The sequence below is a fragment of the Prinia subflava genome, chromosome 4 (assembly GCF_021018805.1).
Source record: "Prinia subflava isolate CZ2003 ecotype Zambia chromosome 4, Cam_Psub_1.2, whole genome shotgun sequence".
NCBI classification, from domain to species: domain Eukaryota; kingdom Metazoa; phylum Chordata; class Aves; order Passeriformes; family Cisticolidae; genus Prinia; species Prinia subflava.
Genome location: NC_086250.1, coordinates 72,922,364 through 72,941,576, shown reverse-complemented (window position 1 = coordinate 72,941,576; position 19,213 = coordinate 72,922,364). Strand labels below are relative to the sequence as shown.

The following is a 19,213-nucleotide window of genomic DNA, read 5'->3' as shown; positions in this document are numbered from 1 at the left end:
CTGCTCTTGGGAATAGATTTTCCTCCTTCTCCAGCCTCAGTTGCTGCTTTTTTCCTCCCTTCAAGGCACAGAAAAACAAAGGCTGGACATCACAGCCGAGGCTTTCTCAGGTGCTTGGACCACAGGAACTGGTGGGAGCTGCTGGGAGCTCCAGTGTCTCCTTTCCTTGCATTGCACCTTTGCAGGAATTGTGCATTTCAGCCCCTTCCCACCTCCGTGGCTGCTGAATCCAGAGCCAGCTGTGGGCTGAGGAAGGGTTCCCTGCCCTCCTGCTCTGGCTTGCAGTGACCTGCAGAATTTTCCATTTTCCAGCTCCTTCTATCCCAGACTCTGAGGCTGACTATCCACCCCTCTGTCTTTGCCTCGTGGGACATTTACCCTGGAGCAGCCTGGTCATCCCTGTGTGGGTTTTCTCTCACCTGCTTTAAGGAGCATCTCCCTCATCCCCAAGGTGATACTGGAGCCATCCAAGCCTGGATCTCTCAGCAAGCTCATTCCTTAGGTTCTTGGGTTTTCCTTACTCTGGAGCTTTCTCTGAAGCTGTCACAGAGCCTCTCTCGATGGTTTTGGAGCAGTCTTGGGACTCTGGACTGGTCTCAGCTGGCTGGAAACTGGTCCCAGTTCTCAAGGGATGACCCTGGAGACCACAGGGCTGTCAGTCTCACTTCAGGGCCTGGTGAAATCCTGGAAAAGATTATTCTGGGAAGTATGGAACAAACCTCTGGTGGACAACACAGACGGGTCACAGCCAGCACGGCTTCAGGAGAGGGAAGTCCTGCCTGGCCACCCTGATTTCCTGTTACTACAGCAGCACAGCCCACCTGGATTGCGGAGAGCAGGAGATGGAATCTTCAGACTTCAGCAAAGTGTGTCCAGGACAGGCTGTGGGAAGGGACCTGGGGGTCCTGAGCCAGCAGCGCCCTGGAGCCAGGAGGGACATCTCTGTCCTGGGGACATCTCTGTCCTGGGGACATCAGGGGGTTGTCCTGCTCTGCCAGGCTCCCCAGAGAGTGGCACAGCTGCCAGAGCTCCAGGAGTGTTCAGACAACACCCTCAGAGCCGGGGTGGGATTGTTGGGGTGTCCTGGGCAGGGCAGGAGCTGGACTTGATCCCTGCAGACCCCTCCACCCCCAGGAGCTGGGAAAGCATCACCAGGGGAACCACAAAGGCCCAGGGAGTTCCCTTTTGCTAAGAGAAGCTGTACAAGCATCACCCCTGATGGATTTCCAGGGGTCTTTCCCATTCCATAACCTCCACTGGCTGCTGCATGAGGGACACAAGGATCCTTGGAGGCTGCTCCTGCTAAAAAAATGGTTTGGTTTAAGCACTGAGCTCACAGCTCCTGCTGAGGGGGCTTTAATCGCTGCTGGGCCACTCCCTGTGGGTAAAAGCTTTAATTCCAATTCCCTGAGGGAGAGGGAAAGGATCCAGCACCTGCAGCAACTGCTGGAAAAGGGATAAGAGCACCCACAGTGCTGCCTGGGATGGGGACAGGATGTAAGGAGACAGGGAAAGGCAGCTCAGAACGGGATTCCCGAGCATCCCTCACCCCAGGAGAGATGCTTTGTTTCACCTCAGTAATGAGATGGCACTGAGCAGGTTCTCCTACAGCTTCTGCTCCCCTTTTCCATCCTCCCCTGTCCTGCCATCAGCAGCTCCAGCTACTCACCCGGCAGTGCTCCCAGACTGAGGACAGCAGGATTGTCTGTGCTGAGCCTCACTAGGAAAACAAAAAGGCTTCATGAAGCTGCTTCATTAATTGCTAACGAGGAGGGCGATCCCAGGCTGCTCCCTGCCTCACTCAGGGCTGTCCAGCCTTTCATGCTCCAACATTCCCGTGCCAGCATTCCCTGGTTTCTGTCTGATGGAACAGGGGAGGGGGAAGAAGCACCAGAGCCTCCTTGCCTGTGTTAATTGATCTGTCAGTGTATTGCTTTGGGGTAATTTTTGTTTTTAAAGATAATAAATCAATCCAAGCCCCAACTTTGTCCTCTCACCACATTCACTGGCGTTTCCCTGCGTGGAGGGAGATGTCCCCAGCCTGTCACACCCGGTGGACAACACCAGGAGCATCCTTTGGACTCTGGGACAGACCTCAAAGGCAGGAGGACCGAGGACAGTCGGACAAGGCCAGGCTGGAAATGAGCTGGAGCTTTGGGAGGGTCACGGAGAAAGCTGGAGCCCACAGCCACCCCTGCTTCTCTGGGCTGAGGTGACAGAGGACAGGGAATGGAGGCCATGGAGGGGCCCAGGCTGGTGGCTGAGGCTCATTCAAGGAGAAACAAACCTGTTTCTGATTCGTACAAAACTGCTTTAATGACAAAACAGCCGAAAATACCTTTGGGTGCATTTCTGGTGCCATCAAACATCCCGTGTGCAATTCCCAGGCCCCTCCAGGCCCGGGAGGATGAGGGACTTCTCAGGCACCTCCTCTCAGTGCAGCACATCCCCAGGGAGGGCTCTGTCACACAGAAATCCCCTTCCAGACCCTCCTCCGAGGACAGTTCTCCCTCCAGCCACTCGAGCGTGGGCTGGAGATGCCTCTGTGACGTGCTCTGGCTGGGAGGCTCCTCATTTCACCATTGCCACCCCCCTTCCCATCCCTGGAGCCCCCCGGGGGAGCCCAGCAGCAGCAGGAGCTCCAGGAAACGGCGCTTCCAGACCGGAGCCAGCCCGGCCGAGTCCCTGAGACACCGGAAAGGTCTTGGCAGTGCTGATCCCAACGAGGGGGTTGGAGAAAGGAGAGTCCAAACCTCAGCAGCCACTGGGCGAGGGGGCGAAGAAATACACGGCGAGGAGGATGAAGTAAACCATCACCAGCACCGTGCCTGGGGCAGACAGAGAGAGGTGGAGGGAGTTACTCCCCAGAGCAAGGAGGGACCTGGGTTTCAGACCTGGTGTGGTCTGGATTAGCCCCCTGTGGAGAGGACTTTCACAGCTCTCTACAAAATGTCCATTAATGAGAGTTTAAAATCTTTTAAAGGGGGAAATGGGAGAGATCCCCCTTGGAGCTGCTGCAGGGGGACAGCCCCAAGATGCTCAGCCAAGAGCCCAGGATGGCTCAGGTCACCACACACCGAGAGCCCCAACAAACAGAAGGTCTCTAAAATCTGACTCTTGTTTAAAGAACATACACAGATGGGCCGGAGCCAGGAGCCCCCCACCCCAGGGAGAACAGGGATACTGCAGTACAGCAGCCCTGGGGGAGGTGTCACCTTGGAAATAGTCACATTTGCCATCCATGAAGATGTAGTTCATGAGCACCACGCTGAACATGCTGGCATAGACGTGGAGGTCGCTGAAGACCAGCGTGAAGTTGGTGGGCTGCGAGGAAGAGGATTTGGGCTTTATGGACAACCAGGACAACCCTGCCCTGACTCTGTCTGGGGACTTGGGTGCCACCCCTTAAACCCCCTCTGCCACACGTCCCCAGGGTGGGGACAGCACCAGGAGACATCTGAGCCCACTTCCCTGCACCGGGCAGAGGGGAGACACTGGGAAGGGCAGCTGTGCCCTTTCCATGTCCCACGGACACCGTGTCCCCAGCCCTGCCACAGGAGTCCCCCGGCTGTCCTGGGCTACTCACGTAGAAGATGGTGAAGAGCACCAGGATGGGGATCTGGAGCATGCAGACCTGCACCGCGATGCAGTTCCCGATCTCGATGCTGGGGAGGAAGGACAGCTCAGGGGCTGCCAGGCTGAGAAAATCCCAAACCACAGAGCCCACCCCAGTTCTGACAGCATTTTTTGGGTGGCTAAGTCTGACACCAAATCTGACCCACCAGTGCCTGGGCAGCCCATCATGGGCACCACAGCACAGCGATGGGACAGGGCTCAGGAACCACCCCAGAACTGATCCTTGGAGATCTCACCTCAAGCTCAGATTGTTCTGCAGGGCAAACTGGATGCCATTGACAATCTCCGGCAGCTCGGGCACCATTGCCAGCACGGTGACACCGATGAAATACTGCAGGGAAGAGGTGACATCAGCCCGGCCTGACCACGTCCAACCGTGCTGAGCATCTCAGCATCTTCCCCCCTCCTTTTGGGCCTCCAGCTGCAGCCAGGGCAGGTCCCCATCCCTGGAGGGCACAGCCTCGTGAGCCCCCAGCCCCAGCTCACCTGGGAGATGGTGGAGTTGGTGAGGATGGGGCTGATGTGCTCCGTGGCCAGGTCAGCACAGGCAGACATGCAGAGGGTGGAGAGCAGGAGGATGAGCAGGGCCCGCCAGCGGGACCAGTGCACCACGGCGCTGTGGTGGTGGCCAGGCACTGGGGAGAGAGCAGAGACGTGTGGGACACTGCAGGGCAGTGACAAGAGCCAGCCCTGCAGCCAGGACACTGGGGACACTCACTGTGACAGTCGCTGATGTGGATGTCGTAGATGTGCGTGTGGGTTTTGAGGGTGAAGAAGAGCCCGATGAGGTAGGCAGCAGGGAGCAGGATGGACACCGTGTACACCAGGGGTCTGTGGGACACAGGTGACACTGCCAGTGCCACCAGGGTCTGGCATGGAGACCCCAGGGGACTTCCCCTGGGGACAGGAAATGGGGCACTGGAGTGCCCTGTCCCCACCGCAGTGGACACTCACTGGACGTGGCTGTAGTAGAGGGTGCCGTTGTTGTCCATCTGCAGAGAGAGCACCTATCAACAGGGATACAGGGGACAAGGGACAGCCCCTGCTGCCACCACCCAGCACGAGACCACCCCTGACCCCAAATCTCCCCTGTTGGGGGGCCAGGTCCCCACTCACCAGGTCGAAGTGACAGTTGTGGCAGAGGTAGTGTCCCAGTGGGTTCTGGGTGACGTTGTGGCACTCGCCGCAGACCAGCTTCCCGTACACCTTGGAGAAGAGCGTTGGGGCAAAGACACCTGCAGGGACAGCACATGGAGCAGGCACCCACCCTGTGGGACCCCCACCCCTGGGGACACCGCCGTCCCCAACTCACCTCCCACGGAGAGGAAGAGCAGGGCCGAGCTGACGCCTGCGGAGCGGCTGTTGAACCGCTGCTCCTGGTGCCGGATGCCCCCGATCACCATGCACAGACCCTTGGGGATGGAGAAAAACCCCGCCAAAAAAAAAAAAATCCCCCATCAGGGCTCTGCTCAGAGCACCCTCCGGGCTCTCAGTGCCACCCATCTCACCGGCACAAAGAGGACACAGCCCACCAGTGTCCCTGTCAACGCCGACTTCACCACCTCGGCGTAGCAGCGGTTGCCCTCACGCGAGCCCTTGATGAGGGCGGTGATGTAGAAGGTGAGCTCGGTGATGGAGCCGAACGTGGCGTTCACCACCGCCCCCACCGCGAAGTTGCTCTGGGCTGAGATGCTGGAGAGGAGGAGGAGAAGGGCGTCAGCGGGGCTGGAGCGTCCCCGCTTTGCCACCAAGCGTCCCCTGTCACCCTCACCTGGCGATGGCCATGCCGATGTAGTAGGAGAGGGGCATGATGGAGAGCAGGGCCAAGGTGAACTTGACGGCGGAGCCGGTCAGGTGGTTGGGGCTGTCCACGTAGCCCAGCACCAGCGTCACCAGCACCAGGGGCAGCAGGTCTGGGACAGCCCGTCAAGGACACGGCCCAGGGCTGGGTCTGGGGTCACTCCCCACCCGCCCTCCCCGGCTCCCAGAAGGATACTGACAGCAAAGACGTTGATGCCGTCCACGGCGTATTTGTAGTAGTAGGGGTTGGCGGCGCGGTAGCAGCACAGAATCACCTCTCCCTCCAGAGGCACCTCTGTCTGCAGAGGGACAAGAGGTCACCCCCAGCCCGAAATCCCCCCGGAGCGGGGTGTGGGACCCTCCCCCTGCCCAGAGTCACCCACCGTCCTCAGGCGCCGGACGAGCACGCGCTGCGGGGGCAGCAGCAGCACACGGGAGGCGGCGCGGGCGCTCAGCTTGGCCACGGGGATGAGGACGATGAGGAGCCACGCGGTGACACACACGAGCCCGTGGGCCAGCGCCAGCGCCGGGTAGCCCAGGCACAGCCACACCGCGGTGCCGACACGGCGCTGTTAACGGGAGGGCACCTTCAGGGACTGACCCCAAAACGCTGACCCCGAGGGAGGGAAGGTCCCCGTGGGCACCTTCCCCACCACGCCGGGGCTCCAGGGTGATGTCACTGGTGCAGCATGGGGCTCACCCAGTATCCAGTGCCCGCCCAGCACGGTGGGCGCCAGCGCAGCGGCGTGGGACCCCCGAGCAGCGCTGAGCTCTCCCCCACGCCGGCCTCACACGCCTGATGGGATTTGGGGACCTGGGGAGAGGGGGGACGTCAGGGGGTGCACAGGGCACCCCAAGCCCCCCCAGGGGATTCCCAGGCACCCGTACCTCCACTTGCTGGATCACTTTGCCAAAGGGCCAGAGGAAATACCCGGCCAGGTCCCAGCAGAGCTGCCCTGTGGGGACACGACCATCAGTGTCCCTTCCAGCTGCAGGGACATTCCTGGAGAGGGGACCCAGGAGACTCCAACACCCACCGGTGCTCAGCCAGCCCTCTCATGGGGCTCCAAATTGGGAACTCACCATAAGGAGCCCCCATGACGGTGACGAACATCACGGCAGCCACGAGGACGTAGAGGAGCGAGAGCCACCAGCCGAAGAGCAGCAGGTAAAGGACATTCCCACAGGTCAGCGTGGACCCTGCGGGAAGGAAGGCACCAGGTGGGACCACTGTCACCTGCCCAAGCCCACACTGCCACCACCCAGGGCTGTCCCCAAGGCCACCCACCTGCAGAGCCTCGGATGACAGTGAGGTCAGAGTAGAGCTCCTTGACAATCTCTGATCGGTCCTCCCAGGGCCGTGCCGTCACGTGGCTCTTCCATTTCTTGAAGCCAAACTGCAGAGAGAGGAATTTTTATGGGATGAGTGAAGAGGAAGAAAATGAAACCCCATCACAGCCCTCCAGGAGCACCCATGGGTGCCCCCACCCACCTTGTAGTTGTTGGAGAGCTTGTTGGCCTCCACGGCGTTCTCGGCCGTCAGGGTGGTTTTCAGCACGCAGCTCTCGCACACCTCCTCCGAGTGCTGCTGGCAGCAGGACGGGGTGGACACGGCTGCGGGTGACACGCGGGGTCACAGTGGCCGTGGGACCCCCCGGGCCCCGTGCCCAGCCCCTCCGGCAGCCAGCCTACCTGTGGGGACACGGGGGCGGTGCAGGTGGCAGCCCAGGTCCCCCAGGTCGTTGTTGATGGCCGCGCAGTGCCGCTCGCAGAGGGAGCCCCGGCGGGGGCCGTCGCTGTCGCCGCGGGGATCCGGGACCTTGGGAACATCTGCGGGAGCTGCCGGAGTCACAGCGGGGCCACATCCCCGCACCCTGCCCGGGCTCAGCACCGCGGGACAGCCGGGTGCTGCCGTGCTGGGTGTCACCTCGGTCCCCAAACCCCGCAGGGAGGGCACAGAGCTCCCGGGGTGGTACCCAGGGGGTGCTCAGGAGGAGGGACCCCACCAGTGCCCGGTACACGGCAGGGAAACCCCGCTCGGTGCCCGCTGTTGGGGCGGGAGGGGCGTGAGCGGTGGTGCCCAGGGGTGGGGGACCCGCTCTGGTGCCCGCCCGGCCCCGCAGACCCCCCCGCCCCGGCTCACCGGGCGTGTCCTGCCCGCAGCAGCGGCGGCGGCGGCCGGGCTCGGCCTCAGTGGCCATGGCGAGAGCAGCAGGGGCAGGCCCGGTGGTCCCGGCCCGGCCCGGCCCGCCGGAATTTAACGGGCGGGGCCGGACATGCGCGCCCCCGGGAGCCGCCCCCGAGCGGGTGGGATGCACCTGGCGACGGGGCGGGGAGGGGCGCGGGGAGAGCCATGAGCGGGGACCGCGATGAGCGGGGACGGCCGTGCGCGGTGTTTGGGGTGCAGGGAGAGCGGGGTGCAGAGAGAGCGGGGTGCAGACAGAGCGGGGTGCGCGGTGTTTCGGGGTGCAGAGAGAGCGGGGTGCAGGGAGAGCGGGGTGCGCGGTGTTTCGGGGTACAGAGATAGCGGGGTGTGCGGTGTTTCGGGGTGTGCGGTGTTTCGGGGTGTGCGGTGTTTCGGGGTGCGCGGTGTTTCGGGGTGTGCAGTGTTTCGGGGTGCGCGGTGTTTCGGGGTGCGCGGTACATGGGGATGCACAGGTGAGAGGCTGCAGATATTGGGGTGCCGGGGATCCAGAGGGCGCAGGGATGTGGGGTGTGTGGTGTATGGGGTGCCCGGGAATTGGGGTGCGCGGTGTATGGGGAGTGCACAGGGGTAGGAATGAACAAGGTCTGGGGTGTGCGGTGTTATCGGGGTTCACGGGGATGTGGGGTGCAGTTAGAGCCTGGGGTGTGGAGTGTAGGGGTACACGAGGAGGGGGTGCACGGGGAGCAGGGTCTGTGGGGCAGAATGTGAGCAGGAGTGGGGTGCACGATGAACTGGGGTACACGGGAATGGGGGGTCTGTCCTGGGAGGGGATGCAGAGTGCACTGGGGTGTGGGATGTACTGGGGTGCACAGGACAGGTGGGGTATTGGGGTGCACAGGGACTGGCTGGGGTGTGTGGGATGTATTGGGGTGCACAGGCTGGGGTGTGGGATGTATTGGGGTGCACAGAGTGGGGTTTGTGATGTATTGGGGTCTACAGGGAGCAGAGTGTGCCAGGTGTTGGGGTGCACAGGGACTGGGATGTGTGAACTATTGGGGTGTGTGCTATACTGGGGTGCACAGGGACTGGGATGTGTGAACTATTGGGGTGTGTGAACTATTAGGGTGTGTGAACTATTGGGGTGTGATGTATTGGGGTGCACAGAGGCTCGAGTGTGTGATCTATTGGGGTGTGTGATGCTTTGGGGGGTGTGTGATGCTTTGGGGTGCACAAGGATTGAGGGGTGTGAACTGTTGGGGTGTGTGATGCTTTGGGGTGCACAGGGACTGGGATGTGTGAGCTATTGGGGTGTGTGAACTATTGGGGTGTGTGATGTATTGGGGTGCACAGGGTGTGTGATGCTTTGGGGTACAGAGGGACCCAGGGGTGTGATGCTTTGGGGTGTGTGTGATGCTTTGGGGTGCACAGGGGCTGGGATGTGTGAGGTATTGGGGTGTGTGATGCACTGGGGTACAGAGGGACTGAGGTGTGTGATGCTTTGGGATGTGTGATCCATTGGGGTGCACAAGGATCCATCTGGGGGCTCTGGGAAGAGGCTGCGCAGGATCCTGGAAGCACAGAGGGATGCGGGGTCCTGGGGACCCCCAAAACGTGCAGGGTCCTGGGGCTGCAGAGCCTGGGGCACCCAAGGGTGCCCTGTGGGATGGGCTCTTCCCGAGGGTCCCCACTTTTTGGTGACAGGAGAGATTTCTGCACTTGAAGTTTTTAGAAGGTGACACTAACAGAGTTCTGGGGCTGTGCTGGCCTTGAGGGCAGTTTTGGGGTCAAACCCAGCAGAATCAGGTTCCTGAACATCCCCTTTGGTACAGGGATGGATGTGGGGATGCTGAACACAAGAAAAACCCCAAAAAGCGTTTGATGAACTCATTTAATACAAGAACCAAATGAGCCATTTGTAAGCAGTTCCTTGGGAACACCCAGGTCCCCCAGGGCAGAGAGACAATCACCAAATCCAGTCAGTTCACACCAAAACCAGCAAAGTTCCAGAAGTTTCTCTTTCCCTCCCAGCAGTAAAAAATACAGTACAATGATTGTGTGTGTTTATGGTTCTGTATACACTTCTACAATACTCATTTACCAGAATTTACAACAAATTCTCCTCCTGCCCCTTGGAGAAATCTTGATTGATTTGTAGCAAATCCAAGTGTTTTTACAAAAAAAGGCACAACTCCCAAAACCTGTGGGTGTGCAGAGCCTGCTCTCCCACCAAGGTGCATAAAGCTCCCAAATTCGGGGGGATCAGTGGAAAAAGCTGAAGGGAAATGAAATCCAAAAGCAAAGGCAGGGGAGAGCTGGTGGCAGTGAAGGAACCTGGGGAGTTCAGAGCTCACAAGGCCCCTGAGAGGGGAGGCCGCGCTGGTTTCGTACAAAACAAAATAAAAATAAAAAATGAAAATAAAAATTGGAAATATCAAGTAAAATTCCTATTTGCTGAGCTCAGCAAGATAATCACAGTTCTGTCCTGCCTTTCCAGCTGCAGGAACACCTCGAGGGGTCAGAGATCACAATTACACCAATAATCAGGGGTAAAATTAATGGGTTTTTATCATGCAAAATAAAATGAAGCAGAGCTGAGTCTGAGCTTCTGGATTTGGAATTCCTGGATCCTGAAGCTGCTCTGTCCTTCCAGGGGCTCCCAGCCGTGCACAGCCCTGGGCAGGCTGCTCCAGCTGCACCCTTGGAGCTCTGCTTTAGCTTAGTCTGAGATCAGCAAAGCTCGGTTTAAACAGGACTGGCTGAGGGAGGGGCAGCACAGAGAGCTCCAGCCTGGAGTTCACTCCCAGAGCATTTCCACGGTGGAATGTTCTGTGTCAAACCCTGACAAAACCCCACAGGAATGACAGGCACTGCCTCCCTCTGCCCACAAAGCCGAGCTTTAATTCTCTCTTGGGCCAATCCGTGTTTAAGCCAGAGCTCATCCCTCAGAGCAGCGCTGTCCTCTGGAGCTGTGTCCCGCTATTCCCCGAAGATCCACAGCACGTTCACTCCTGATAAACCCAGATTTACACGCCTGCAAAGCCAAAGGGATCACAATAAGCCATTCTTATTAAAAAGCTGCTGTTAATTGGATTTTAACACCATTAATTATCACCTTTCCCATGGGGTACCTACCCCAACATCCCGGATTCCTTCGTCTTTATGATGTACAGGAACATCAGCAAGGTGTGGAACATGTTGTTCCTGCCCTGGAGCCACAGAAAGGGACAAGGATTTAGAAATTAAAACAATTAAAAATCTCAGAATTTTCCTAGCTGGGAACTCCCCCTCGGGATTTGCACCGGCCCCAAGGGGTGACAGCAGTGACATCCCCAGCACGGATTGTGATTTGGGGTTTTACAATAAATTGGCAGAAGATCAATAACAGCAACTCCTAAAGAGACACCACAGGCAGTATCAGCAGCAGAGTGAGTGACGTGTGCTGAGCAAGGACCAGGCTGGACCAGCCTCTGTGTAAACAGATAAAAAACATCTCCAGGCTTTTCCAAGACCCCAGACCAGCCCTGGAAAGGATTGCTGAGAGCAGCAGCAGAGCAGAGCCTGTACCTTGGGCAGGCTGTAGACGTTGCACTCGTAGATCAGCTCGTAGTGGGGCGGGTTGATGCTGCTCTGGTAGATGCAGAACACGTTCTCGTTGGAAGTGTCTGGGATTAATTAAAACAGCAGATTGCAGGGGTGCTGATTGCAGGGGTGCTGATTGCAGGGGTGCTGCTTGCAGGGGTGCTGCTTGCAGGGGTGCTGCTTGCAGGGGTGCTGATTGCAGGGGTGCTGATTGCAGGGGTGCTGCTTGCAGGGGTGCTGCCTGCAGGGGTGCCCCAGAGCAGCAGCACAGGGCAGTACCTGGTTTGTCCGGGCTCTGGATGAAGTGCTGCGAGGTGAAGGTTTTGCCGTCGGGGTATTTGGGGTGTGGCGGGAGCCGGGAGTCCAGGTAGGTGCAGAACACGTGCATCAGGATCTAGGTGAGCACAGCAAACCTCACTGAGCGCCCCAAACCCGCAGTTCCCTCCCCAGGAGTTAATCCCAGCCTTGGATAGTCTGTGCTTACAGCGCTGGCCTAACCCCAGGCTTAGGAGCAGCTTCATGCCTGAATCAGCCATTTCAGCTCAAAAAACAGCTCTGCCCACCCCAAACCCCCAGGGAAACTGCTCCCTTTCCCTCCCGAAAATCTGGGCTGGCCACAAGTCTTAGGAATGCCAAAACTGTGGAATAAAGTCTTAGGAAGAGCATCCAGAAAAGCAGGGGCAGCCTGAGGGTTGTTTTAACCCTTTCTGGAGAGTTCTCAATATTTGATGTGGGTAACATCAGCAAATTATCTGTGACCTGCTGCTTTCTGTGCTCCTTATCAACAGGAGCTGTTTGAACAAAGGGAAAATTAAAGATTTCCTGGAAAAAATGCCACACATCTTAAAAAATCTGGGAGATGCACCTTGGAGCTCACAGCATTACCCACAATTAATAAAAATGTGGAATTGTTTATTTGGGGTTTTTCTTACAAATAGCCTTACATTAATATCAAAAGTTCTTTATTTAAAAGCAGCACGTCTGAGCTGTTCCTGTTTATCAGGACACTCAGAGCTGCTCCATAGCTGGACAATTCCAAATATTTAACCATGTTCCCAACGAAAAAATCAAATCCTATTTCAAGGTTGATTCTCTGCCTCCAGCAATGGAATCCCTTTAATTATCCAGCAGGAAAGCTGCAAAGCTCCATTTCCTGACCTTCCCGTGCTCCTCAAACCCCTCCTGGCTGCTCCCTCCAAAGCCATTCCCAATCCAGCAGCTTCCAGCCCAGGCTCCAGGGGAATCCTGGCACTCACCGAGGAGTCCGTGGGCAGGTCCGTGTCCCACTTGCGGCCCTTGAAATCCCCGCCGGCGTTCCAGCGGAAGGAGCTCATGCAGCCCCCCTGGGACAGCTCTGCAATGACAGTGACAGTGACAGTGACAGTCACATCTGGGGGAAATTCAGAGTATTGGCAGGGGAGATGTCGATAAAAGGAGTGGTTGTTGTTCACAGGGGATGATTCGGTCCCTTTGCAGCCTGAGCAGGCTGCAGGGAATCGTGGAGTGGTTTGGAGGGACATTGAAGGGTCAGTGTCACCCACCTCTGGGGCTGCTGGGGGAAATTCAGAATATTGACAGGGGAGATGTTGATAAAAGGAGGGGTTGTTGCTCACAGGGGATGATTCAGTCCCTTTGCACCCTGAGCAGGCTGCAGGGAATCATGGAGTGGTTTGGACCGGAGGGACACTGAAGGGTCAGTGCCACTGAAGGGTCAGTGCCACCTCCTGTCCCCAGGGCAGGGACACCTCCCAGTGCCCCAGGGTGCTCCAGCCCTGCCCAGCCTGGCCCTGGTGAGTGGTTTCAGGGACACTGAAGGGTCAGTGCCACCCACCTCTGGGGCTGCTGGGGGAAATTCAGAATATTGACAGGGGAGATGTTGATAAAAGGAGCAGAGTTACAGGATGGGTTTTGTTTACAGGGGATGATTCAGTCCCTTTGCACCCTGAGCAGGCTGCAGGGAATCATGGAGTGGTTTGGACCGGAGGGACACTGAAGGGTCAGTGCCACTGAAGGGTCAGTGCCACCTCCTGTCCCCTGGGCAGGGACACTTCCCAGTGCCCCAGGGTGCTCCAGCCCTGCCCAGCCTGGCCCTGGCGAGTGGTTTGGTTTGGAGGGACACTGAAGGGTCAGTGCCACCTCCTGTCCCCCGGGCAGGGACACCTCCCAGTGCCCCAGGGCGCTCCAGGGACAGCCACAGCCGCTCTGGGGGACAGAACCAGGAGTTCCAAACGTCTGGAAAGGAGCACAGCACCGACCTCTGATCCTCTCCACCAGGTACTCCTGGTTGGGGGTGAGATCCAGGTACTGCACCAGCGCGTTGAGCGTGGGGATGAGCGGCGCCTTCACCAGCGCCGCCTGCTTGAGGCTGCTGATGCTGGCCTCTGCAACACACAGAGCAAAAAAAGTGATTTTATTGAGCACTCTGCAACAGCAGCTTTGGGGGAAACACCCCAACAACGACCCAAAAAGAGGCCAGGAATGAAATCCAGCACATCAAATCCACTGCCCAGTTAATTTGAAACAACAGGAGAAGCAGCTGCTACAGAATCCTAAGCTGACATGAAAACACAACTCCAGTTCAGCAGGATTTTAAAAAATCTGACAGGATTTTAAAAACAGGAAGGGGGTGATCTGAAGGAAGAATTTGGAAAAGCACATAGCAGTGGAGATAATTAGACTTTTAGGAGACACTGAGAATGTACAGCACATCTGTCTTTGAAATGCTTTCTGAGCAATTAATAATCAATTAATATCAATGATAATTTGAGCTGCAAAATTAAATTTATGGGGGGAAAAGGACGCATTTAAGGATTTGACCCAAGTGTCCAAGCACTGAGATTTATAGAAGTATTACGGAAAACCTTCCCAGGTTAATGAAATGGAGGAGGTAGAACAAAGACAACACCAAAACAGAGCAGAAACAGAACAAAAATATTTCCCAGAGCTGATTTATCCACCCCCATCCCACAGGAATTCCCGGGCTGCTGATCCTACCCCCAATCTGCAGCTCTGGACAGCCCATCCTCCTCAGCTGGGTGCTCACAGACTCCATCTCCTCCACGAGGGGCACCAGGATGGTGTCATTGATCCACTGCGAGGAAAACAGGGAAAATTCAACTCAGAAGCAACAGGAATGTTTAATGAACCTCTACAATCATCCCCACCACAAACAGTTTAACACAAACACCGAGGCAAATCAAGGAGGGAAATTATTTAATTTAATTATCGAGCCAGGCAGAATTTAAGTGACCCTTTAACAGCTTCTGAAAAGGCAGAAAATTCCATGTGCAGGAGTTGGGAAAACCCTTCTGGACCAGGTAAAGCTTTTCTGGACCGTGGGCAAAGGGGATTGTGAATCACAGCCCTCCAAGGGCTGGATCCAGTCCCTGTCCCGTTTGTTTTAGGGTCTCAGGGAGAGGATAAATCTGGGATTTGTGTGTGCCAGACCTCCCTACCTCAGGCACAGAGCACATGGGGGAATTTTCCCACCCACTGGGAACTGCTCAGAGAGGGACTCACATTCCTGATTTTGGCTGTCCAGGAATCCATGTGATCCAGGAGCTGCCGGTTCATTGTCACCCGTGCCCAAACCTGTGGGAAGGTTTATTGAATCCACATGGGAACCTCACAGAACCCACAGATTTTAGGCTCTGTGACAATTCCTGCTGCTTGCAAAAGAAAGGAGTTGGCTGAATGCTGAGGAATTTTTTCCCCCCACATTCCTGACCCAGCTCAAATCCAAACCTTTGCACAAAGGTACATTTTCAAATCCCATTTCTCCCTCCTGACCATTTTTTTCCTGTGGGATTCACCTCTTCTGCAGCCTGTTTGGAGCTCAGATCAGCCTCGTCCTTGTGTGCAGAAGGAGCTTGGGACCTGCAGGCCAGCTGGTACTGGAACTTCCTCAGGATCTGAGCGTGGTCTGCCATGGAGCGGCCGTAGTTCCAGAACGTGGGGCTGCTGGAGGGAGAGCTGGAATCCGAGCTCCCTGCAGAGATCAATCCATTAAAAAGTTAAATTTAATTATCACCGAGTAATTCCAGAACAAACAGCACAGGGACAGCAGGTGGGTGTGGGGGAATACACTGAAGTCACTCTGCAGAACCCCCAGGGTCACCCTTATCTTGAGTGTCCCAGAAAAAATTAAGGAGTGTAGTTCATCCCCTTTATTCTTGATTGTCCCAATCCAGGAGGAAAACTTAATGAGTGTACTTCATCCCTTGTTATCTTTATCTTGATTATCCCCAGAAAAACTTAATGAGTGTAGTTCATCCCTTTATCCTTATCTTGAGTGTCCCAATCCAGGAGAAAAACCTACTGAGTGTAGTTCATCCCTTTTTATCTTTATCTTGATTGTCCCCAGAAAAACTTAATGAGTGTAGTTCATCCCTTTATCTTTATCTTGATTGTCCCAATCCAGGAGAAAAACCTACTGAGTGTAGTTCATCCCTTTTTATCTTTATCTTGAGTGTCCCAATCCAGGAGAAAAAAGGGGGATTCAGTCTCGTTATCTGAAAGGACCTGGATAAAATCCCCCTCTTATCAAGGTGATCTTATCTCAGTCCATTACAGCCAACAGCTGCCACAGGGATAATCCATCAGCATTCCCGTGCTTAGATCCTGTTCCAAGGAATAACAGGAGGAAAATGGCCTGAAGGGGAAACAACGGGGCTCTAACTCAGCCCCGTTCCTCACTGGGAGCAGCTCCTTTGCCAGGCTCACGGGTGATCCATAAATCCTTTTACTGGTCCTTCTCCCATCACAACAGCTTTTTTTGGATAAAACCAGCCGCTTTTCCCAGGAAATGCCCCATTTTACCTAACTGAACCCGGTGCTGCTTCTCCTCCTCGTTCCTCAGGAAGGTGTCCAGGGATTTGACGTCTGTTATACAGTCATCTTTGTAGGTGGAGTTATTGTACAGGATGGGGGAGAATCGGTAGTGGGACCTGATCCCGCCGCTCTCCACAGCTCCCACACTCATGGAATAGGGAGATCCATTGGGAGAGTGGCCGAAGCTGGAAACCTGCGGACAAAACAACCAAAGTTTGGGTTTATTTTTATTTACAAAGCTGAAGCCACGCCCTGAGCTGTGCCCCGCCCGTTACCTTGGCGTAGCCGCTGCCGGGTGAGAAGGAGCCCGCGGGGCTGTGAGGGGGGCTGGCCCCGGGCAGCGCGGGGAGCTGCGGGCTGTATCCCCCGAGGCAGCCCCCGGGGAACTTGGGGCTGGCGCTGGGCGAGCGGGACGGGCTGTAGCTGAGCACGCACTGCCCCTGGATGGGCGGCGCCGGCGGCAGCGCCCGCTTGGCCGCGGCCTCCCGGGGCGGGGTCACCGGCACGGCTGCAAGGGAAACACCGCCGGGGTTAGGAGGGGATGCAGCAGCTCCAGAGTGCATAAATTGCCCTTCTTTGATATTTCAGGCGGTTTTGGAGAAAAGGGAAACTCAAAGCGTGCTCCCTACAGGACTCAGATAAAACCCGTGAGCCCAGCTGGGAGTAAATCCCACAAGGGCTTCTCTGATGTCCCATCATCTCCTCCACTGCCCGCTGCTCTGATCTTTAACACACTAATTGATGTCTCAATTATCTAAAACACAATTAGTTCCACCTCAGATGGCCACAAACCAAACCACAGCGTGAGGAACAACACCGAGCCCAACTCCACCCCCAAACTCCCAGCTCAGTTCACAGCTCTTGTCAGAGGAGATAATTCAGAATAAAGAATCCAGAACTGGAAAAACACCTAAAAACCATAAAAAAGATGAAGGAAAGGGTTTCTTCCCCACCTGCCTTGCGCAGCCAGCCCATGATCTGCTGGCTGGGACTGGTGACCAGGCTGCTGGGTGCTGCAGTGTAGGTGAAGTACCTCCAGAAATCAAACAGGGCGTTGAGGCTGAACAGGGCTGCCAGGGCAAACTCTGCGAGAAACACACGAGGTTCCGTCATGGTTTCAGCAAAAATTACATTATCTGCACCAGCAGGCCATGTCTATTAAAAACAGGTCATTATTAGTGCTGCCAGTTTGGGGAAACACCTGAGATTTCTTCACTTGCTTAGGCAAGAACCATTGGAGATAATTTCCCCCACTGCTGAAATTAATTTATACATTTTAAAATTTCATTTTTAAAATGAGATTGTTGTATTCCAAAAAGGAAATCTCATGATTCTTGCTTCTTTCCAACCCATTTGATAGAGCTTAGAGTCTCCTTCTCTGAAACCAATTGTTATAAAACACCACCCATACCCAGAGCACAACCAGCAGGACAATAAATCTGAGGCTCTTTAAAGCCTTAATCCACACATTAAGAAACATTTCATTAATTGAGTCCTTCCCACCCTTTTATCATAGATAAAAAGCTGTTAACACTCCTTATCTGCCACTAAAAAGATGGAATTCCATACTTTCAAGGGAGATCGAAGAAAACAAAACAAAGTTTTGGTTTAAAACTCAAACAGGGAAAAAAACCTGCCTTAAAAACAATTTTCTAGCAATAAAAATGAGTGAAAAACAATCCCGAAATTTGATTTAAATGCCGCAACGACTCACCGATGTACCAGAGTGGAAAGCAGCTGATGTTGTAATATGTGCTTAGGAGTTTGCCAGTCCTGAAAAGCGAAACAACGGAGAATTTAGCAGAAATTCCATCCGGGGGGGATATTTAGGGCTCCACACAGCGGAATCTTTGCCGGTTTGAAGCAGAATTAGCAATTAACTCACATTTCAGTGTAGATCATGCCTGCCACGGATATGTTGAGGAGCCCCCAGGCCAGCACCGCCTTCCTGGTCTCAGCCTGTTTCCTCATCCTCACAGCCAGGTCGATGAGGGACGTGTCTGGACTCTTATTCGGCGTCATTGTCTGTAAAAACACAGAAAAAAAGCAAAATCCGTCAGTTTTTACTCAGCAGGAAGGTCCTCGCTGAGGAACGCTGTCCAATTTCTCCCTCATTTCTTAATAATAATATCCTTCAAAAGGAGGAGGGAAAGCTCCTGCCTCTTCCAGGCAAGCCCAGTGTTTTTATCAAAATTCTCACTTATTTCAGTAGGTAACAGAGTATTTTCTGTCATATGAAGCCTACAGATTCTATCTCTTCCTTTATGCGCATTAACACCTTATGTGAAGGAAAGAACTGTCACAGGCAGGCAGCCCTCACATGTCCCCCCCAGACCTCAATCCCTTCCCCAAACTTCACCTTTTCCCCCATCCCAAAGCTCTCCTCTCCCTTACCACAAACTTCTTCGATCTCCCTCAATTTTAACCTCTCCCGCTCCTCAAACCTCCCCTCTTTCTCCGCCCCAAACTTCTGTTCCTCCCAATCCGCAAACCTCCCTTCTGCCCCTCCTCACATTTCATCTCTCCAGACCTCTCCGAATCTCCCTTCTCCTTTCACAACCTCCCTCCCCGAATTTCACCGCTCCCCCTCCCCAAACCTCCCCGTCCTCCTCCCAAGCCTCGGCTCTCCCCTATCCCCGGATTTCGCCTCACCTCTGCCCAGATCTGTGCCGCTCTCCCCTCAGGCCGGGCAGATTTTTCCCCTTTTCCCGCCGGGGCTCGGCTCCCCTCACGCCGCCGCGGCCGCGCGCTCTCTGCGCCTGCGCGGGCGCTCGCGCCGCGTCACGGCCGCGCCGGGGGCGGGGCAAAGGGGCGCGCGCTCGCGGACGGGTTTTGGCGGGAAGGCCGTGAGGGGGCCGCCATGTTGGGGGGGGCGAAGGAGCCCTCACGGGACGCGTTTGGCTTTTTTTTTTTTTAACTTATTTTTATAGTTAAATTGTTTAATTATCGTTGTTATAAATACGCTTTGTATTATTGGCTTTTCGCAAATATTAAGATAAATACTATATGTATAATATTAAAATTACTGTATGAACGTAGTTTTTATTTCTGCTCTTAACAAAACTTAAAAATAATAGTGAGATAACTCATGTATAGTTATGCTTATAATTAAACTGCTTAGTTAAAATAACATCCAGTGAACACGTAACAAAAACCCTACTGCTAACATGTTAAACTATCAGCGCAGTGTAAACCAAAGCCCCCAAACTAAAAGTAAAAAAA

At 55.2% G+C, this 19,213-nt stretch overlaps 2 protein-coding genes across 2 annotated transcripts; both read right to left on the bottom strand.

Annotated features, from left to right (window-relative positions):
* Positions 1 to 52: 52 nt before the first annotated feature.
* Positions 53 to 7,738, bottom strand: LOC134550451 (uncharacterized). The gene is made up of 20 exons (XM_063397162.1): positions 7,580 to 7,738; positions 7,129 to 7,266; positions 6,929 to 7,050; positions 6,725 to 6,833; positions 6,520 to 6,636; positions 6,325 to 6,392; positions 6,137 to 6,250; positions 5,820 to 6,005; positions 5,633 to 5,735; positions 5,408 to 5,549; positions 5,145 to 5,328; positions 4,949 to 5,048; positions 4,753 to 4,871; positions 4,591 to 4,628; positions 4,355 to 4,467; positions 4,123 to 4,271; positions 3,873 to 3,967; positions 3,587 to 3,665; positions 3,216 to 3,324; positions 53 to 2,828 (listed from the first exon to the last, which is right to left on the bottom strand). The coding sequence occupies exons 1-20, from the start codon at positions 7,635 to 7,637 to the stop codon at positions 2,755 to 2,757; spliced, it is 2,217 nt and encodes a 738-aa protein (XP_063253232.1). The 5' UTR covers positions 7,638 to 7,738; the 3' UTR covers positions 53 to 2,754.
* Positions 7,739 to 9,428: 1,690 nt separating this feature from the next.
* Positions 9,429 to 18,789, bottom strand: TMEM209 (transmembrane protein 209). Its single transcript, XM_063397161.1, has 15 exons — positions 18,644 to 18,789; positions 17,877 to 18,016; positions 17,706 to 17,764; positions 16,945 to 17,076; positions 16,267 to 16,499; positions 15,980 to 16,184; positions 14,974 to 15,149; positions 14,681 to 14,752; positions 14,156 to 14,252; positions 13,417 to 13,542; positions 12,418 to 12,515; positions 11,441 to 11,555; positions 11,147 to 11,244; positions 10,715 to 10,788; positions 9,429 to 10,613 (listed from the first exon to the last, which is right to left on the bottom strand). The coding sequence occupies exons 2-15, from the start codon at positions 18,011 to 18,013 to the stop codon at positions 10,559 to 10,561; spliced, it is 1,677 nt and encodes a 558-aa protein (XP_063253231.1). The 5' UTR covers positions 18,014 to 18,016; positions 18,644 to 18,789; the 3' UTR covers positions 9,429 to 10,558.
* Positions 18,790 to 19,213: the final 424 nt, after the last annotated feature.